This window comes from Bolinopsis microptera, chromosome 10 (genome assembly GCF_026151205.1).
Source record: "Bolinopsis microptera isolate Bmic1 chromosome 10, MBARI_Bmic_1.0, whole genome shotgun sequence".
Lineage (NCBI taxonomy): Eukaryota > Metazoa > Ctenophora > Tentaculata > Lobata > Bolinopsidae > Bolinopsis > Bolinopsis microptera.
The window spans coordinates 5,376,400-5,394,826 of record NC_087081.1 but is presented as its reverse complement, the minus strand read 5'-3'; the positions used below and the strand labels follow the sequence as shown (position 1 = coordinate 5,394,826).

Genomic DNA, 18,427 nt, shown 5'->3' with positions numbered 1-18,427 from the left:
AAAGGTATAACAAATTTGGTGCTGTGAAAATTTTCACAGTCTCTAGAAAACAATGGTACGAAAATGGTACGTACAAAAATTTTTTGAAAATCCGAGCAAGTTTATTTTTATCGTGCACCCCCTAAAACTTACTACTATATACTAGCCAATATAGACCTCCAATTTATAACATGATTAACTTTCTTTTGAACTTCCCGATTCTTCTTCAACGTTTCGACACGTCACTTTATATTTAGCCTTCATTTAAATGTGCCTTTATGTTAATTTTTAAATGTTTACTTAAGTATTGATTAGGAGCGAAGCTCGGTTCATGGTAACTATTATAGTAAGGGTAATGCAACCACTAACCATAGTAACACTGCCATATAAAGTAATGTAACCATGGTAACACTGCCATATAAAGTAATGTAACCATGGTAACACTGCCATACAAAGTTATGTAACCATGGTAACACTGCCATATAAAGTAATGTAACCATGGTAACACTGCCATATTATAAAGTTATGTAACCATGGTAACACTGCCATATTATAAAGAATTATGTAACCATGGTAACACTGCCATATTATAAAGTTATGTAACCATGGTAACACTGCCATAAATTTGTATGTGCGCGTGATCAGTTATAGCTTTATAGGTTTGTCTTTGTACAATTTTTAAAACATCCGCCATTTAACATGTTCATGTTTTAGATATTGGAAGTGGACTTTCGTAAATTTGTCCGACATAATATGGAAGATATTTGTTACATGAGAAATAAAAAGTTTTACAAATTTTAAAAAGCAATATTGTACTTGTTATGACCAGTTTTTGAAAGCATAGAATTCCAATTTCCAGTAGATTAACAAGTAACAACCTGTTCAGTGCAATTAGTGCATCTTAATGCATGCCAGTGGCTTGCCTCACGTTGTAGACCGTATCATGACTTTTGTATTACATATTAATAAAATGACGATGAGGGTCACGACGTGAGACAACCAGTGGCGTAACGTTATACTTTAGTATATAATATACTAATACTATGTGGCCACCAAATCGCCTCCCACAATAAGGTGGAAATGCGATTATGAGTCGATACCTATAAGTTTTGAATGAACCGCTATGATTTTATTTTCCAGATCCAAGTACCCAATTATAGATCTCAAAAATTAGTCGCATAATCGATGTCTGCAGTCTGACCATGTCTAACTCAAAGTCAAATTGTGAATTACAACCATCACATTACATTTACTGTTCACTTTTTAAGCTATAATTTAACGTTTTGTCCATTTTTGTCATTTTAACGTTGCAAAATCTTGTACCAGGAAACATGGTATTGGTGGAGGTGGACCCAATTCAGAAGAATCAGAAGAATCAGAGGGGGATTGACGATCTTATCGAGGAGCTGGTTCGGCACCGGGCATGGAAATATACATTTCTGGTCCTGTCTATCTGTATCACTCAGTTTTACTCCTCTACCAGTGCCTACCTTACTTCATTCGCAGGTACTGGCATTACTCTCAATTATCATTACAATCACGCGCACGTCTAACTAAATTTTATCTAAATTTGACCAAAACCCATGGGTAGAGTGGACCGCTGGCAGTGTCTCTCTTTCCCAAACAAAAGGAAATGATATTAATTTGAATAACCGTCGGCAAATGCAAAATGATACCGAGAATGAAATCGGTCGCTCGCTTATATATAAGCTTATAGATACATAGATACATAGATATTAGATACATATACTTCACGAGTCACGACAATCTGTTGTAAAACAGAGGTTCCAGAAAACCCACTTCCCGATACTTCTGAAACTTTTTTACAATCGATTTGGTCAACATCTAGCTGCCCTGCAAAATTTCAGATCTCTAACTCAATTTTAACATGGTTTTTAAGGCACCTTAATATGGAGATTTTGGGTTTTTACCAAATTTCGTATAACAGTGCTGGCGCGTATTTTGCGTAAATTTCTTAAAAATTAACTTTACTATTTCTTATTCCTGCCATCTTTGACATTGAATTATAATGTTTTGAACTTAAAATATGCCTGCTGAACTAATTTCGGCGAGTCTTAATGCCTGAAAAACAGTAAAAGGGCATAATAGTATGGTGAGTACTGAGTATAAGGGCGACGGTCGTGCTTGCCAGCACTGTGATAAGCTATCTGCTATTATGAAAATTATAATCATTCCATCGACTAATGATTATTTAATTACTTAATTACGTAATTACTTAATTGATTAATTAATTGATTAATTAAGTAATTAATTAATTAATTAATTAATTAATTAATTACTTAATTAATTACTTAATTAATTAATTAATTACTTTATTACGTAATTACGTAATTACTTAATTACTTAATTAATTACTTAATTACTTAATTACTTAATTACTTAATTACTTAATTACTTAATTACTTAATTACTTAATTACTTAATTACTTATTTACTTAATTACTTAATTACTTAATTACTTAATTACTTAAGTAATTAATTAATTAATTAATTAATTAATTAAGTAATTAAGTAATTAATTTCTTAATTACTTAATTACTTAATTACTTAATTGCTATAATGACTACTTAACCGAGTAAATTCAGGAATTGATCCGGAGCCTGGCGACATTTGGTCCTGCAAATCCGAAAAATGCAAGTCTATGACGACTGCTAATCCCACATTACTAGAAGAATTTCCTTGCGACATCACCAAAATTGTGGATGGCAACGTAGAGTTGGTTTTTGAACCGTCGGACATAATATGGCATCTTGAGCGCACCTCATTTTCAGCAGAGTTTGATTTGTACTGCGATGTTGGATCCCGAAGTGCACGAAAAACACTTGTAGCCTCCATGTTCTTCGTAGGATCTCTGTTTGGACTCATAGTTGGAGGTTACGCGTGGGACCATATCGGGAGAGTGAGGGCAGCGATGTTTGCTATTTGTATCACAATCGTTGCGCATCTGTTGGGAACGTGGTGCCATAATTACGGTTTCCTCCTTGCGATCAGATTCTTCACTGGTTTCGGAGATTTCATGACTTACACTGGAACATACATACTACAAATGGAACTGACGTCAGTCAAGTACCGAACCCTTGTTAATGGTTTGGGGGGCCTATCATGGTCACTTGGCTATCCAATCACAGTAGCGATCGGATATTTCAATACCGATTGGAACTACATGTTCCTAACAACGGCAATTGATCGTAGCTCTTGTCTGTAATCTTCACGTATTTGTGTTTCTGATCGAGTCACCGCGGTTTCACCTCGTCAATAACGATATGGAAGCAGCAAAGAAGTCGTTGAAAGCGCTAGCTGCTCTAACTACAGCTAATCTGGACGTAGATGGAATTGAGATTATAGATACGGAGAAGGTGAATGCAAGGGAACAGACTGCCATCCAGCAGCTGAAAGACCTGTGGACTTACCCTGTACTTCTTAAGGAGGGCCTATGCCTGGTACCTCTTTGGTTCTTCATCACCTTGTTCTACTACGGGTTTAACTTTGCATGTGACATGATTCTGCCTTGGAACCTTTACTCTGGATATCTGATGGCAGCAGTTGGAGAGACTATAGCGTGTCTGATTACCATACCAGTGGTACAATGGATGGGAAGGAGAAGGGCCATGATTATCTTCCAGATTCTTTCGGCCCTGGTGTTCCTGATTGCAGTAGCGGATGTGGATTTAGGCAACGATTGGGGATTGGATAGTGTTTGTTCTCTGGTAGGTTTGACGATCGTTACCGGGAATTTTTATAATATCTACCTGTGGACGTCAGAGCTTGCTCCGACATCTCATCGAGGGTTTGCTTTCACTATTGGGTCAGGAGCTGCTAAGTTTGGAGGCTTTGCCGGACCCTATATCTTCAACAACTTGGGTCCAGCTACAACTAGAGCAGTTCCCTGGATTCTCCTCGCTGTCCTTTCGCTTCTCTGTGCTTTGGCAGCATTTTTCTTAGTTGAGTCGGCAGACAAGGCGATAGTTAATGTACCCGAAGAAGTTAAGGAGAGAAGAAAGGACTTCAGATATATGATCTAGTGTGCACTGTACATGGTCAGGTAGCTTCATTTTGGTAAATTGGTGCGGTAAGGAAAGAAGCAGTCTTTAAACATAAGGGGTTATATATTAGTGTACAATGAAGAGCCTTTTATGCTTGCTTAGGATTATTTTTCGGTCATTGGAACCCTCTCTGGAGTGTATCTGTAAACAAGGGAGAATAGCATGTAGGTGAATTATTGTCGGGGGTCGATTGTCGCCCACCCTTCATCGCCGTAATGTCGACAGCACTTTTTTGAAAGATTCAATGACTCACAAAAGTATTCCAAGAAACCAAATTTACATATGAGTGGCAAGATCCGCCTAACTTTCTTACTAACCTTTGGCTATCAGTATCATTCATAACAATATACCCGCGTGTTATTGGTCGCTTTTACGGGCCTTCAAAACTTGGTGAAACTCTGTCAGTTTACTTCTCAATCACTGAATCACAGTGTATTGCTCATGAAAAAAAATATGTGACATCAACATGCTTGAATCTATCGTTGAGTTTCAAATGATAACCCAATATTTATTGTGGATAAAAGAGGTCTAATTTATTTTACGCAAAGAACAAAAAGTTTCTGCTCGAAAAATTATTAACAAAAACTTGTAATATTAGTAAGCATTTCATTTCTTAAAAAACGTTCAAATTTGAAGTATAGTCCGTACATTTGGGAAGGAAATATCATGCCGCTGATAAGTTCTATTTCACTCAGTGTGCTTAAAATATTGCAACGTTATCATAAGAATTGTCTAAAACATTCTTCTCGTGATCACGATTTCTGATGTTATCAGATCAGAGTCGAATAGAAGCAACATGATTGTTTCTCGAACGGGATCAGAAAACAGCAAAAAGTTCAAACACAAGATCTCCCATTTAATAATAGCTGTATCAGATTGTACAGTCTTTGATTCACGTTCCTTGATATGACACGTGATATGACACGTGTGATAAGGCACGTGCCGTCTTAGTTGACTACTGAATCTTTGTGGTGGTGTTGTCACTGAAAAGGAGACATTTAAAACTAGTGAGAAATTTGATTTTATTTATATAATAATATTAATACCGTCATCTGTCATTAATTTTGGGTGATTGAATAACACGTCTCGTGATCAAAATTTTTTACAATCATTTACTTATTCCAAATTTTATTTACGGTATTTCAAATAGATATCGGCCTCCCAATCTTCGAATTTCGGATGACGCGCGCGGTATTAAGTATATAATATTTGGCGTCATCGACGCCAAATATTATAATTTATATACCTAATTATTTATATCGCTTTTAGTTTATCAAAATCAATGGTGTACATAAGCTTGTGTACCTGTTAGTGACTACTACAGCCAAGTTTGAAATGGTCTTCTCCGCTCCAGCCAGCTTCCTCTCTAGTTCTAGTTTCTCATTTAGAAGCGCCTGACATGTCTAAAAAAAGGATCGGTTAAAGGATTATCATTTTTAATCAACATTCCTTAAGTTCTTGACGTTGATAAGGATCGACATATTAATTTTCTAAAGCTTGCCTCGGCAAACTACTACTTTTCTATATACCTTGGTTCTGTTGTGGTCATCTTTAGCCAGGTCATCTTCCAGCTTCTTTGATTCGTAATACACATAGGCATCTTTGAGGGGTTGTAACATTGTTCCTTCGATCTCCGGGAACAGCTAGGATAATGAATTGCTCATGTCGGTGATATATGATTGGAGCACGATAAAGAGTATGAACGGCAAAATAAGTAAACAGATAAGGGTAAATAAATAAGGCTCATTTCTTATTACATACCATTTTGTGCACCATGAAACTTGACCAATTATAAATCAATTATCTACCAATTACCCGACCGATTATGAACCTTACCTCACATAACGTTTCGTAGAGAGGAATAAGAACATATTTTATAAATCCTATCTGAGCTGTTGGTTTAGTGACTTTACTCCGGTCCATGAACGAAGCGACTGGCAAACCCTCGCACTTTTCACGGTCACTCTATCGAGAAAGAATGTTAATTTAGAAACACGAAGATGTAGCAAGTGATTAATTTTATGTTATGGCCCAGCCTGAGCCAAGGTAATACTAATTGTAAAAGAAGATCGCTACAGGAAAAAGCCGTCGGTTTGTGTACATAAGTATGGAGGCAAAAGAAAGAGAATGAAAGAGAATGAAAGAGAAACAGGAAGCTACAAACCTGAGTGAAGTACTCCTCCAGTAAGCACTCAAGCCAGGGCTCCGCAACGCTAAATGGTCTCACTTCATTGGATATATCACAGCACTTAATCATGATAGACTGCAGCTGAAATATTTTTTAATTAATTTGAATTGAAAAATGTTTTGTAGATTACACTCAAGAAATGTTCATATTTGATTCATGAATATCAACAAGATATACTGAAGCCACAACACTAACAGCTAAGAACAAAAACAAAACTCGGAGGCAAGCAAGAAAGTGTCTGTAAAATGCAACGCGCGTTTCAGTTTCAGTTCCACCTGCTTGATGTGTGTAGGATTTTCCCATATAAAACACTTGGAAATAGTCCTGAAATGTGTCACTATCTCTCCATGTCTAGCCATATCTGTAGCTAAGATCAGATCAATGATGCCCTGTCGTATCTCCTTGAATTCGGTCTTGTCCACGTTTGCGAATATGTTTGTCTCTGGCTGCGAAATTAACATCAGAAAAGGAGATTTTATTTTTTTGCTACGCATTATTGTGAGTGGAAGGGATGTAGATTACAAATTTCTACAATACTTACTTACTTGTACTTGAAAAGGTCTCCTCCTAGTCGTTGGAGTGGCCTGCACCACATAGTAACTCCTTTCTCCGGTATATTACAACAACAACAACAACAACAATGGCGAACCTAGCAAGCTAAGATCGAGGGGCCGATCTCCTTTTCTTTTGCGGTGCGGCCACGGTCCATTCGGTACATATTTCCCCGCAGCATAGTCGGTACGCAACTCCAGGCATATACACTCGTGTTATTTTTGCAGTTTGTACCCTGTTTGTTGTTCTGTATCTTCTATCTTTCCATTTTTATCTTTCTATATTCTATATATGTTATCGAAACCTGTGAAGATTGCTGCATCCTCCCGGACACACGACAACCATTTTTTCCGAGGTCTACCTCTTGACCTATTACCATGCTTTGGGATCCAGTGCAGAAGATAGTTAGGTATTCTTTCTTCTAGCATCCTCACCACATGGCCAAACCATCAGATCAAATCTTTTCATCTACGTCTGTGTGGTATTCCATACCTCATGACTTCCATAAAGCAGTATATTGAGGACAGAAGCTTTGTAAATCCTGATTTCAGTTGGTGTCTTGATGTTGCGACTGTATCATATACTGCTAAGCTGATAGAATTCCCCAGAGGCCTTTTGAATTCGAGCTGATAATTCTTTGTCAATTGTTCCATTCGCACTGATGATAGCACCCAAGTAAGTGAAATTGCTGGCCTGCTGTATTGGGAGACCTTCCACATTGATGTCCATAGTGTCGTCTTTAGAATACGGCCTCTGCGATGCACTTTTACTGACAACCATGCTCTGTGTTTTGCCAGCATTCATCTTCAGTCCCGCATAGGCACTGTATTTGCATAGAAGGTCAGTGGTTTCCTGCAGCCCCTCTTTTGAATTATCAGACATGGCCATGTCATCAGCGTAATCAGTGTCCAAGAGATGTTTCTCTTCTACCCCGGGGGCTGCCATATGTAATGAAGCCCCCTTACTAATGACCTTGTTCAGTTCCATAAGGTATGCCGAAAAATTCACACAAACGTTGAAGACTGGTGGTCCCTGTATATCACCTTGCCCAGTACCCGAGTAGACATCAAACTAACCTGTATCCATTCCATTGACCCTGACAGCACTAACTCAAACAATATTAAAATATATCAACTCAATTACATCATTCCTCAATGTCTCAATAAATGTAATAGATTTGTAGTTGTGTAATTAGTTTAAAACTCTAAGATTGGTAAGCTTACATCAGAAAGTATCTCGAAGCACACAGCACAGTGATGATTCTCTAAAGGCGATATGTCGTTGTATCTCACTGCTAGTTCCGTTCTGGCGTTTATCTGATACCTGGGGCGTAAAATATAAACTATAAAGTTAGGATGTATTATTATTTTTAAAACAATGTTAGGTTATAAATTTGCATCAAAAAATATTAATAATTTTGGTGAGTTGACTAGCTATTGTTTTGCGTTTTTGATCCAGATTGAAGTTTGTTGATAGAATAAGTAATAAACTCATCAATTAATTGATATATGATGAGATAATTAATTAATCGATGATTAATTAGATTAAATAATAAGTAATTTGTTAATTATTACGTGTTATTAAAGCCTGGATGATCCAAGTCGTGGCAGATGCAAGCAATAAGAAGAATTCCTAGATCTTTTCTACTAAGCTTCTTTTGCAGGTTACATGAGTGCACCATTCCATACATCTGTAAGTAGTAAAATTATCTGCTTATGATAATTTTATCAAAAGTCGTAAAAATAAATTTGCCTGAATACCTTACTCGGGATTATTATGACCGGGATAAAGTGGTGGGTTTAGGGTAATTTCGCCATATTTTTCCCGAACCACATTTTCACCGGTCGTTAATAAACCCGCCTACTCAGCTTTTAGGGTTCCCAAGGGGTATGGGTGCTCATATTTTAATCGTTGTCTTATATTCACTAAAGAAGACTATTGGGACACTTGTTGTAGGTTTTTCGACTTCATTTGGCTAAAATTGCAAAAAATTCACCTTTTTGCCCAATTCTTGTCATATATCCTTATTGTCAAATTTGATTTAAATAGGCCAATTTTTAATTTCTTAGGTATTGACTATCTCTACATAATGAGATAGGACTCAAAGTAAAAGTAACAGTTAAATTAAAACTTGAATTAATTAAAACTGATGAAAGGGATGATCCAGATGAAGATAACGAAGATGATTACAACTTATTGGAAGACTAAACAGCTCTCCCTTTATCTTAATATCGATCTGGTTGTTACGCTTCAAATGTTAAAAATTATTTTCCATCTAGTTTGATTAACCACGAGTCATTATTTCTGTCTACTTTCAACAATTATTGATAATTCGACTTGTTTCACAAGTTTTAGCAATGCGAAAATTTCTAAACTTGCTTATCTCTAATAAGGAAATTTACATCTGAGACAAAATTTTTGAATCTAAAATTGAAAGGTTGGACACCGGTAAAATGGCGACCGGGAACATGTTGTGGGTTTTGAGCAATTTCGCCATATTTTTCCCGAACCATATTTCAACCGGTCGTTAATAAACCCGTCGTAATAATCCCGAGTAAGGTATGGTACACTGTTTTTGTAACAACTGTGATGGTGAATCGGGGTTCGCGGTAAATATGGGTTTAAATGTATTAATATTTATACTCATCACTTATCACTATACATTTATACTTATCACTATATTATATTGATGCTGCTTATTATTATATACCTTACTCGGGAATATTATAGCGGGTTAATTTATGACTGAGAAAATTAATGACCGGGAAAAATATGGCAGACTTTCCCAAAACCCGCCAAATTATCCCGGTCATGAATTTACCGGTGGCCGACCTTTTAATTTTTTTAGAGGTCAACAAATTTTCAATCGAAATTTCTGTTTTTGTTATATTTTGTTAAAGAAGATACTTCAATTTACAGTTATTGATATTACTCAGAAATAGAAAAAAAGACACGTCTATACGATTCACTGATTCATGGGCAAGAGAAATGAGAATCACGGTCCATCCTGAAATCTGATTTCTATAACCAAATTGTGATTTTTATAACGAAATTATGGTAGCAACAGCCAATAAAGTTACAGCCCTCCATCCACTGCTTCAAAAGTCTTCTCTAGCACATATGAGACTTCAGGTAAAATATGATGATCACCACCCCTTTAAAACCCCATAATCTGACTCGGCAGGTTTTATTATGACTGGTAAAATTTTTGACCGGGAAAAATATGGCGGAATTTTCCAAATCCCACCACTTTATCCCAGTCATAATATTCCCGAGTAAAGTAATATAAGATATAGATACTTATTACTATATATTGATAGTTATTAATGCCAAATATATACTGTACTGATGTTTATTAAGTATTAACAACGGCCGCTTACCATTTGAGCTACACAGAAACAGTGCCGGAAGTTGTGGAAGGGATTGTTGCGGTATTTGTTCTGCACTGCTTTCTGAAGAATAACGTGGTCTAAGGTTCCCGCACTTTTTTACGATAGCACTATAGTACATATTTTATAACAGCATTATAACCTTAACTCTAACCGTAATATAGTCAACTTAAAATGTAGAATAGAATATAAAAGTATCAGTAGTTGGAATTACAATCGAAGCAGGATACAAACATAATTCATAATCCGAGAATCATCCTTCACAGACAATAATAAAAGAATAGACTATTTCTAAACCTCATCCAAACCTAAAATTAAATGAAACCAGTAAAAAGCGACCTACAAGCCACTTCTTGAGAACCATGTTGTTGATCTTAAACTCAGTAGTAAGGTTGAGGTCGGTGAACATGTGCTCCAGCAGGGCCAGCATCTCGTTAGGTTCCCAGTTCCACATGTCGAATGTAGGCTGTTTTAGGTAGGCTATAGTTTCTCCCGACAGGACGTACTGGGTAGAGTTTGTTAAGACAGTTTCATAAACTGTGCAATCGATTAAACCTCTCGAAACGTTGAATTCAAGCTTGAAGGATATGCAGAGTTTTTTATATTTATGTGATGACTAAAATGCCATCAGTTTGTTACCTTGGTAAACTAAAATGCCATCAGTTTGTTACCTTGGTAAACTAAAATGTCATCAGTTTGTTACCTTGGTAGACTAAAATGCCATCAGTTCGTTACCTTGGTAAACTAAAATGCCATCAGTTTGTTACCTTGGTAAACTTAAATGCCATCATTATGTTACCTTGGTAAACTAAAATGCCGTCATTATGTTACCTTGGTAAACTAAAATGCCATAAGTTTGTTACCTTGGTAGACTAAAATGCCATCAGTTCGTTACACTTACCTTGGTAAACTAAAATGCCATCAGTTCGTTACCTTGGTAAACTAAAATGCCATCAAGTTGTTACCTTGGTAGACTAAAATGCCATCAGTTCGTTACCTTGGTAAACTAAAATGCCATCAGTTCGTTACCTTGGTAAACTAAAATGCCATCAGTTTGTTACCTTGGTAAACTTAAATGCCATCATTATGTTAACTTGGTAAACTAAAATGCCGTCATTATGTTACCTTGGTAAACTAAAATGCCATAAGTTTGTTACCTTGGTAGACTAAAATGCCATCAGTTCGTTACCTTGGTAAACTAAAATGCCATCAGTTCGTTACCTTGGTAAACTAAAATGCCATCAAGTTGTTACCTTGGTAAACTAAAATGCCATCAAGTTGTTACCTTGGTAGACTAAAATGCCATCAGTTCGTTACCTTGGTAAACTAAAATGCCATCAGTTCGTTACCTTGGTAAACTAAAATGCCATCAGTACGTTACCTTGGTAAACTAAAATGCCATCAGTTCGTTACCTTGGTAAACTAAAATGCCATCAAGTTGTTACCTTGGTAGACTAAAATGCCATCAGTTCGTTACCTTGGTAAACTAAAATGCCATCAGTTCGTTACCTTGGTAAACTAAAATGCCATCAGTTTGTTACCTTGGTAAACTTAAATGCCATCATTATGTTAACTTGGTAAACTAAAATGCCGTCATTATGTTACCTTGGTAAACTAAAATGCCATAAGTTTGTTACCTTGGTAGACTAAAATGCCATCAGTTCGTTACCTTGGTAAACTAAAATGCCATCAGTTCGTTACCTTGGTAAACTAAAATGCCATCAAGTTGTTACCTTGGTAAACTAAAATGCCATCAAGTTGTTACCTTGGTAGACTAAAATGCCATCAGTTCGTTACCTTGGTAAACTAAAATGCCATCAGTTCGTTACCTTGGTAAACTAAAATGCCATCAGTACGTTACCTTGGTAAACTAAAATGCCGTCATTATGTTACCTTGGTAAACTAAAATACCTCATTATTTTACCTTGGGATACAGCGGGACGTCTCGTTTAGCGCTAACTGGGGTAGTCACGTGCAATCCCGTCCTGGGGATCGTACTGGACTATGGTAAACAGAAATCTAACGAAATGATACACAGAGTATTACTAGCAACAATCCCAAGTCGATGGTCATAATTAGTCAACATGTGTAAACTGCATAATATTATGTTGTTGTGTACGGTCAAATTCATCTTTTATAACAAAAATAATTTCGCAACTCACAGTTCGTCTGAAATTTTGCACTTTAACTTCATCAGATCATTCTTGCACTTCTCCAACTCGATAGCTTGGAAACCTTCCACTGCAATAACTAATATCAAAATGTTATCGAGCTAGGTAAAATTGTAACATTCTGAAAATGTATAAGCCCTCTCCCATTATTGTAATTTTAAGTTCACGTGCGTCATTTTCCTATTATGTTATCTTGTTATTTACTTTCGGGAGCCATTTTTGAGGAAAATACTCAGTACTCACCTTGAAGTTGTGACTCAAGGTATTCTATTTTCTTCATCAGATCGTCATGGTTTCCACTGCACTCCACAACCCTAAAACTTAAAAGTATGAGATGATTTATCATAACCATGAATAAAATATCATTAACAATTTAACAAAAATTTCCATGTTATTTATATAATGATTCAGTATTCTGCTCGTTTCTCTTCCGACACAGTGCTCTAATAAGATAACTTAGTAGCAAATACGAATACAGAAGTAACCTAACGGATATTATACTTGCCGCAGCACTCTTGTTGTCGGAACCTATCTACAGTAACAAACATCTGTATTCTGTATGGTCTACTGAGAAACCTATTTTGGTAGATCCATTGGCAGTTGGCACTCAACAACTATAATGACATAGTATCTTGCTGTCCTGCATTGTCAAAGTTTTTTATAATACTTAACTTGTACAACATAACCAAGAAAGAAGAACGTACCTTTCAAATATTTCCCCCATATTTGCCATAAGTCTTTTTATCTCCATTATTGAGTCTCTCCTTGCTGTCGTAACAAGAAGCTGATACGGCTTACTGCAGAGGATAAGGTTACATTTTTGTCGCTTATAGTTGGGAAAATCGCTTTTATTGCCCAAAAACCTTGTAACTATAATAAATCATTGTTATCCCTTCTCATTGTCGCCTTCTGACCCGCATGGGAATAATTTCCTAAAAGTGAAACTCTCTTGTGAGTAGTGATGACACGTGACACCTACTCGTGACACGTGACACCTACACGTGACACCTACACGTGACACCTACTCGGGGGAGTTACAGTCGAGGGTAGGTGAGATGGGTACGAGATGTCCCTGGTGGTCGACCAGTTTCAGGGAACTGTTGTGGGGAGCACAGCACACAGCTATAAGTAACTCCTTCACATCGTGTGACGTACAGGACGGAGAAAATGCTATCTGAAAATAGGGGGAGTATTGAGGTACATGACGAAGAGGACTTTTTTGCTGATTTTATGATAATTAATTAGATGGTAAGGATCAACCGGGACCAATTTTTTAGGCTGGGACCAGGACAACCCGGGAGGCGGGAATATTGAGATAGGAGAGAGTAACTGGATAATTCTGAGCCTCTTTCAATTGATGACTCATAAATATATGATATTGTATATTGATGATATGGTTTCAACGGCGCTAATTATTTTTAAAACATTTTGGAAGAAAATGTGAATTGGGAAAATAAATTCGAGTTTACCGTAAATCAGGGTCATTGTGTATCTCTTAATATCATTTTCAGAGCATTGACTTCATTTAAACAAAACAATTTAAATTATATGCTCGTCGTTTGAAATAGGCAGATATATGATTCGCTTAATTAATTAATCAACCATTCAATTATGATGAAAAACTGATATAAATTAATTTCTCACAGTTTCGATATTTTCGTTGTAAGAAATGTAGAGCTTTTTTCGTTTCTCTATTCCAGTAGAATGAGATCGTCCCATTTTACCCTGAAATTGGCGAAGGTTGTTGCAATAACTATAATTAAATGTTTTAAATGATTCTATTTCGAATCTTAAGCTTTGAACTTATTATATTCGTATCATGTAGATTAATTTAGCTAGCTTATACGAGTTAGGATTATTATTCTTTAAGTTTTTTCATTTCACATTCATTTCGATGTAAAATATAAGTATCATTTTATTTTTGTCTTATGAGCAACAAAAATAAATAATTTTAATGTACTGATAACATGACTGAGCGAGAGTTTTGATCTTAAAATTTCGGCGTTTATCTCAATAAGTGTTTAGTACAGTACAACCCCGATTTACCTCGGAATTTGGGGGGAGGGGGGAAGGAGTGGGTGAAATGTCCGCGGTATATGAAGGTTTAAGTGTCAAATAGGGCCTCGGTAAATCGACGTTTCACTGTAAAAAGGAGAGTTGCAAGGAACAAATTATAAACCAAAATCGTGCGACAGAACTTAAATCATAAAGCAACAAGATGAATTAATAAAGTTACCTGGCCCTCACATGGAGGTAGGATAATAATGATAATTTAAACGAATCCGCCCGTTAAACTGATTATCACTGTCAAGAACTTGCAAGTGCTCTCACGACTACAAATTGTTTCTTTTCGTGGTACAATATGTCGTCAACTATTATTGATAGCAAGCTTAAGTCTAAACTTAGATATTCAATATTTGGCATGATCATGAACGTGGGCGGTCTATTATTATCAGAGTTCACTATTTCCAACTGCACAGCGGCGCGTTACTACAAAAGCATAAACAATCCAGCAACCATCGGCATTTTAGCTCTCATATACATTGTCTATTACACATTATAATAGCACCAAAACAAAACGTGCAACAAATAAAACATATCATAACTAATAATACTGATATAACAGAACGGTACTCCGCAGGACGGCCCTCTTTGTACTTCAGACGCACCTCACACGAAGCTAAAGAAAAAGGCGACGTGACTGCCCCATCTAAAACGGATTACCTCCCCTGCCAAGAAAGCGCCGGTACACTGTAGGTATAACGTCAGTGCATAATATTGACATGTGTCAAGGGTGAGATATTGCTGGGGTCGAGATTATTAATAGGAGGACTCTGGTGGTGAGGGGGCTGCTGTTGAGAGTTATAAACTTTCGGGGGAGAAGTGGCGTGATATTTGAGATTTCCGTTTAAGAAGGTTTGGGGAGTTGGAAGAATTAAACCGTCACCTTTGACCTTTGCACCTTGCTACTGGGTATTATACTAGCATGAATACATAATGTGGACTTATAATGTTAAATTTAGGACGCTTGAAGTAAGGACTGATTACTGTGGTCCCTGTTGCACTGTTATACTTATACACGTATAAAAATTGCAAATGTTATGAAATTATAGTCAGTTATTTAGATTATAACTATCATCATCCAATTCATGTATACGCAGGCAATCACTGCTAGGGAAATTTTTTTTCTTGTGTTTGAAGTCTAATAACTCATAACCTTTTCTTCATTGTTAGATTTTTTCCCGATCCATGACTCAAAGTGCCGAAGGCACAAAAGAGTCAAGGACAAGGGTTAGCGAACGAGGTTTTTTTGTATATGGTAGCTTTCCTAGACTACAATCACACATATCAGTCACACATACCAGACACCAGTCACATATATAGCTCTAACGACACATTAGAAACGGTATAAAAGTGATCCCGGTGTCGCGCATATGTGATCTTTGGTCACCATGGTTACGTCAGGGGCTTCAGTTAGGGTATACTGTTAGGCGGTGCACATTTAGGTGTTAGGGTTGGAGTATTATACAGGGTGGGCCAAAAGTCAGTACCCATACGTTGGCCTTAATAGCTCCGCCGTGTTTTATATTTGAGAGCTGTTGCTTTGCAGATGGCATACTGTACTTACTGGTTCGAGGATTCCGTCGTCAAAATTTGAAAATTCGAATATTTTAGACCACGCCCATTCAATATTAAAACACCTATATTGTTTTCTCTGAACATGCTGAACGCCTAATTTTTCAGAGACGGTAGATTATCAAATGTTGCATATGATCTGAAAATATGATGCAAAACGGATTAGAAATGACGAAGTTATCAAGCATTTTCTGTATCTCGTTAACAAAATTGACTAGGTGATTATGTGACACCGTGACACGACACCTTAATTGGGCACCCTTAACAATTCCCATAATGTTTAACGGGGTAGTTAACGGGGGCACCTTATCACGTGATTAGGTAAACCAATCACCTGATCACACGTAATGAACAAACTCGTTATGCTTCATATCTTGGTCATCTGAGAAGCTGCAGTTCTAATTCTTTCAGGACAAACGTAATTCGAATGGCCGAACACAATTCAATAACATTTAGCTTGATCCGACTATCCAAACTATCAAATAAATGTGAAAATGAACCTCCATTTGAAAAAAATGAACGCGAATATTTTTCGAGTTGACAAATTCCTCGAACCAGTGGTGGTACTAAGTCATACCAGAAAGAAGTATTTAAATTGGGCACTCAGTGACTGAGCTATAAAGGCCAACGTATGGGTACTGACTTTTGGCCCACCCTGTATAACTGTAGGGCAAATATTAATGACATCCGTCTTCTTTCTACCAAGCGGTACAGGCTATCTCAAAATCCAATCATATTTTTCATTGAAGATCAACAAAAATATCATAAAGATCAAAAGTTTCTGACAGTGACAGTACTAGTAAGTCTAACAGCTGAGAACTTGTCGCCTAGTATAGCTCTAAATTTGCCCTGCCATACTTCTACTTTTGCTTCCATATTACTCTCAAAAAGTGTTGGAGCGATATTACATTTAAAATATTTAACAGGTGATTTACTCTCAAATGATTCCACATTGGAGGTATATACCGACCAAAAGAAAGGGTATTAATTCTTACTTCTTGCTTGATCTTTAGAAACTCAACAAGCTGCAAAGGTCCAGACCAATCAATCATGAAGAAATTAATTCTAAACCTTCGTTTTTTTCGAGGACATTTAACAACCCAGCTTACTTTGATGCCACCTACATGACATTATAAGATTATAGTAATGATGATCAATCACTATATATATACGCTCACAGCTGTGCCTAACCAACGAACGCCCCTAAATCTAATCCATAGCCCAATCATATGTCTGCCAAAACTTTTACCCTAATGACTTAATGAAAAATTCGGCCTAACTTGCTTAAATGGGCATGTCACTTGATCATAACTTCAGTGTTCAATCATCATAACTTCCTTAAATGGGCACCTGATCATAACTGTTCAATCAGCATTCGTCAGCGCTGATCCTATGTGGGGTGATTCGGGACTATGGTATCAGGACTGTCCATCCAAGTTGGTTTCAAATATCGGGGCCCTTTCAGAATAATATATGATATCTCTACATTCAAATGTAAGGCGATAACACAAATTAAACACACTAGATAGCTAAATGTAATGAATGATGAATAATTTGATTCTTTACTGTTTAGTACTGTGTGTAACTGTAAGCAAAACAGAAATTTCGGTTTATTAAGTGTAACCTTTTCGATTAATCGCAGATGAACGATTGAAATTGGTAAGCCAATTAAACATAAACGTCATAATTGAAGTGGTGTTTTGTTAGTAAATAAGAAGTTTAAAATACTGCAGAGTCAAATTTTATCAGCAGTTTTAGATACAACTTATTGATACTTTATTTTAATTTATTTCAAATTTGATAAATGTTCGCTTCATTTGAGTTTATGGAATTGTAAAGCATGAAACAATTTATTAAAAAATCATATTTTCATTTTAATCTTTAATTTAAAATTAAATTATGATAAATTCTGATAAAAGATTTAGAAACATTACTGATAATTATATCAATAATTATTATCTAAATATTAGTAATAATTACCTGAATATTAATAATAATTACCTGAATGTGGATGAGCAGCCGGCGGGCCGGGTTAGGTGAGGAAGCCAGTTTGTTTGTGATCTAATAATGGACGTTATCAGTGTTATATCAACAAATTAACAAATAAATTATATAAACAATGAAGAAATAGATGTTGCTAATGCAGAGAGTGTAGAAATAATGCTCTATAAGTATCAACCGCGATATAATTCAATGTAATTGAACAGCCGAAGATTATAAACTCAAAACACGTATAATTCATCATTTAATTAAAGTCAATAAACAGTGTTTCATAAGCAATAAGCATGTGAAACATTTATATTAATCGGGAAAAATTAGCCAATGTAAAAGCCAAACCCTCAACCACTTCATCAGTATCACGGAACACTACACACGACAGTAAACAATACCACGCGACTGCCAATCCCTCTCCAATCACTCTCCAATCCCTCTCCTATCACTCTCCAA

At 36.4% G+C, this 18,427-nt stretch overlaps 2 protein-coding genes across 3 annotated transcripts; one reads left to right on the top strand and one right to left on the bottom strand.

The window, feature by feature from the left end:
• The first annotated feature begins 1,310 nt into the window (after positions 1–1,310).
• Positions 1,311–4,022, top strand: LOC134822262 (solute carrier family 22 member 15-like). The gene is made up of 3 exons (XM_063833168.1): positions 1,311–1,485; positions 2,586–3,086; positions 3,193–4,022. Exons 1-3 carry the CDS (start codon positions 1,311–1,313, stop codon positions 4,020–4,022), a joined length of 1,506 nt encoding a protein of 501 aa, XP_063689238.1.
• Positions 4,023–4,605: 583 nt separating this feature from the next.
• On the bottom strand, positions 4,606–18,036 carry LOC134822457 (high affinity cGMP-specific 3',5'-cyclic phosphodiesterase 9A-like). Of its 2 annotated transcripts, none has more exons than XM_063833553.1 (17): positions 17,981–18,036; positions 13,988–14,068; positions 13,369–13,517; positions 13,048–13,140; positions 12,587–12,657; positions 12,335–12,413; positions 12,097–12,169; positions 10,516–10,677; positions 10,164–10,235; positions 8,358–8,473; positions 8,007–8,106; positions 6,507–6,677; positions 6,208–6,312; positions 5,880–6,008; positions 5,573–5,686; positions 5,349–5,446; positions 4,606–5,026 (listed from the first exon to the last, which is right to left on the bottom strand). In XM_063833553.1, exons 2-17 carry the CDS (start codon positions 14,060–14,062, stop codon positions 4,999–5,001), a joined length of 1,635 nt encoding a protein of 544 aa, XP_063689623.1. In that variant the 5' UTR covers positions 14,063–14,068; positions 17,981–18,036; the 3' UTR covers positions 4,606–4,998. The 2 variants fall into 2 exon arrangements, with proteins under 2 accessions (XP_063689623.1, XP_063689624.1); XM_063833554.1 differs by lacking the exon at positions 17,981–18,036 and adding an exon at positions 14,580–15,228.
• Positions 18,037–18,427: the final 391 nt, after the last annotated feature.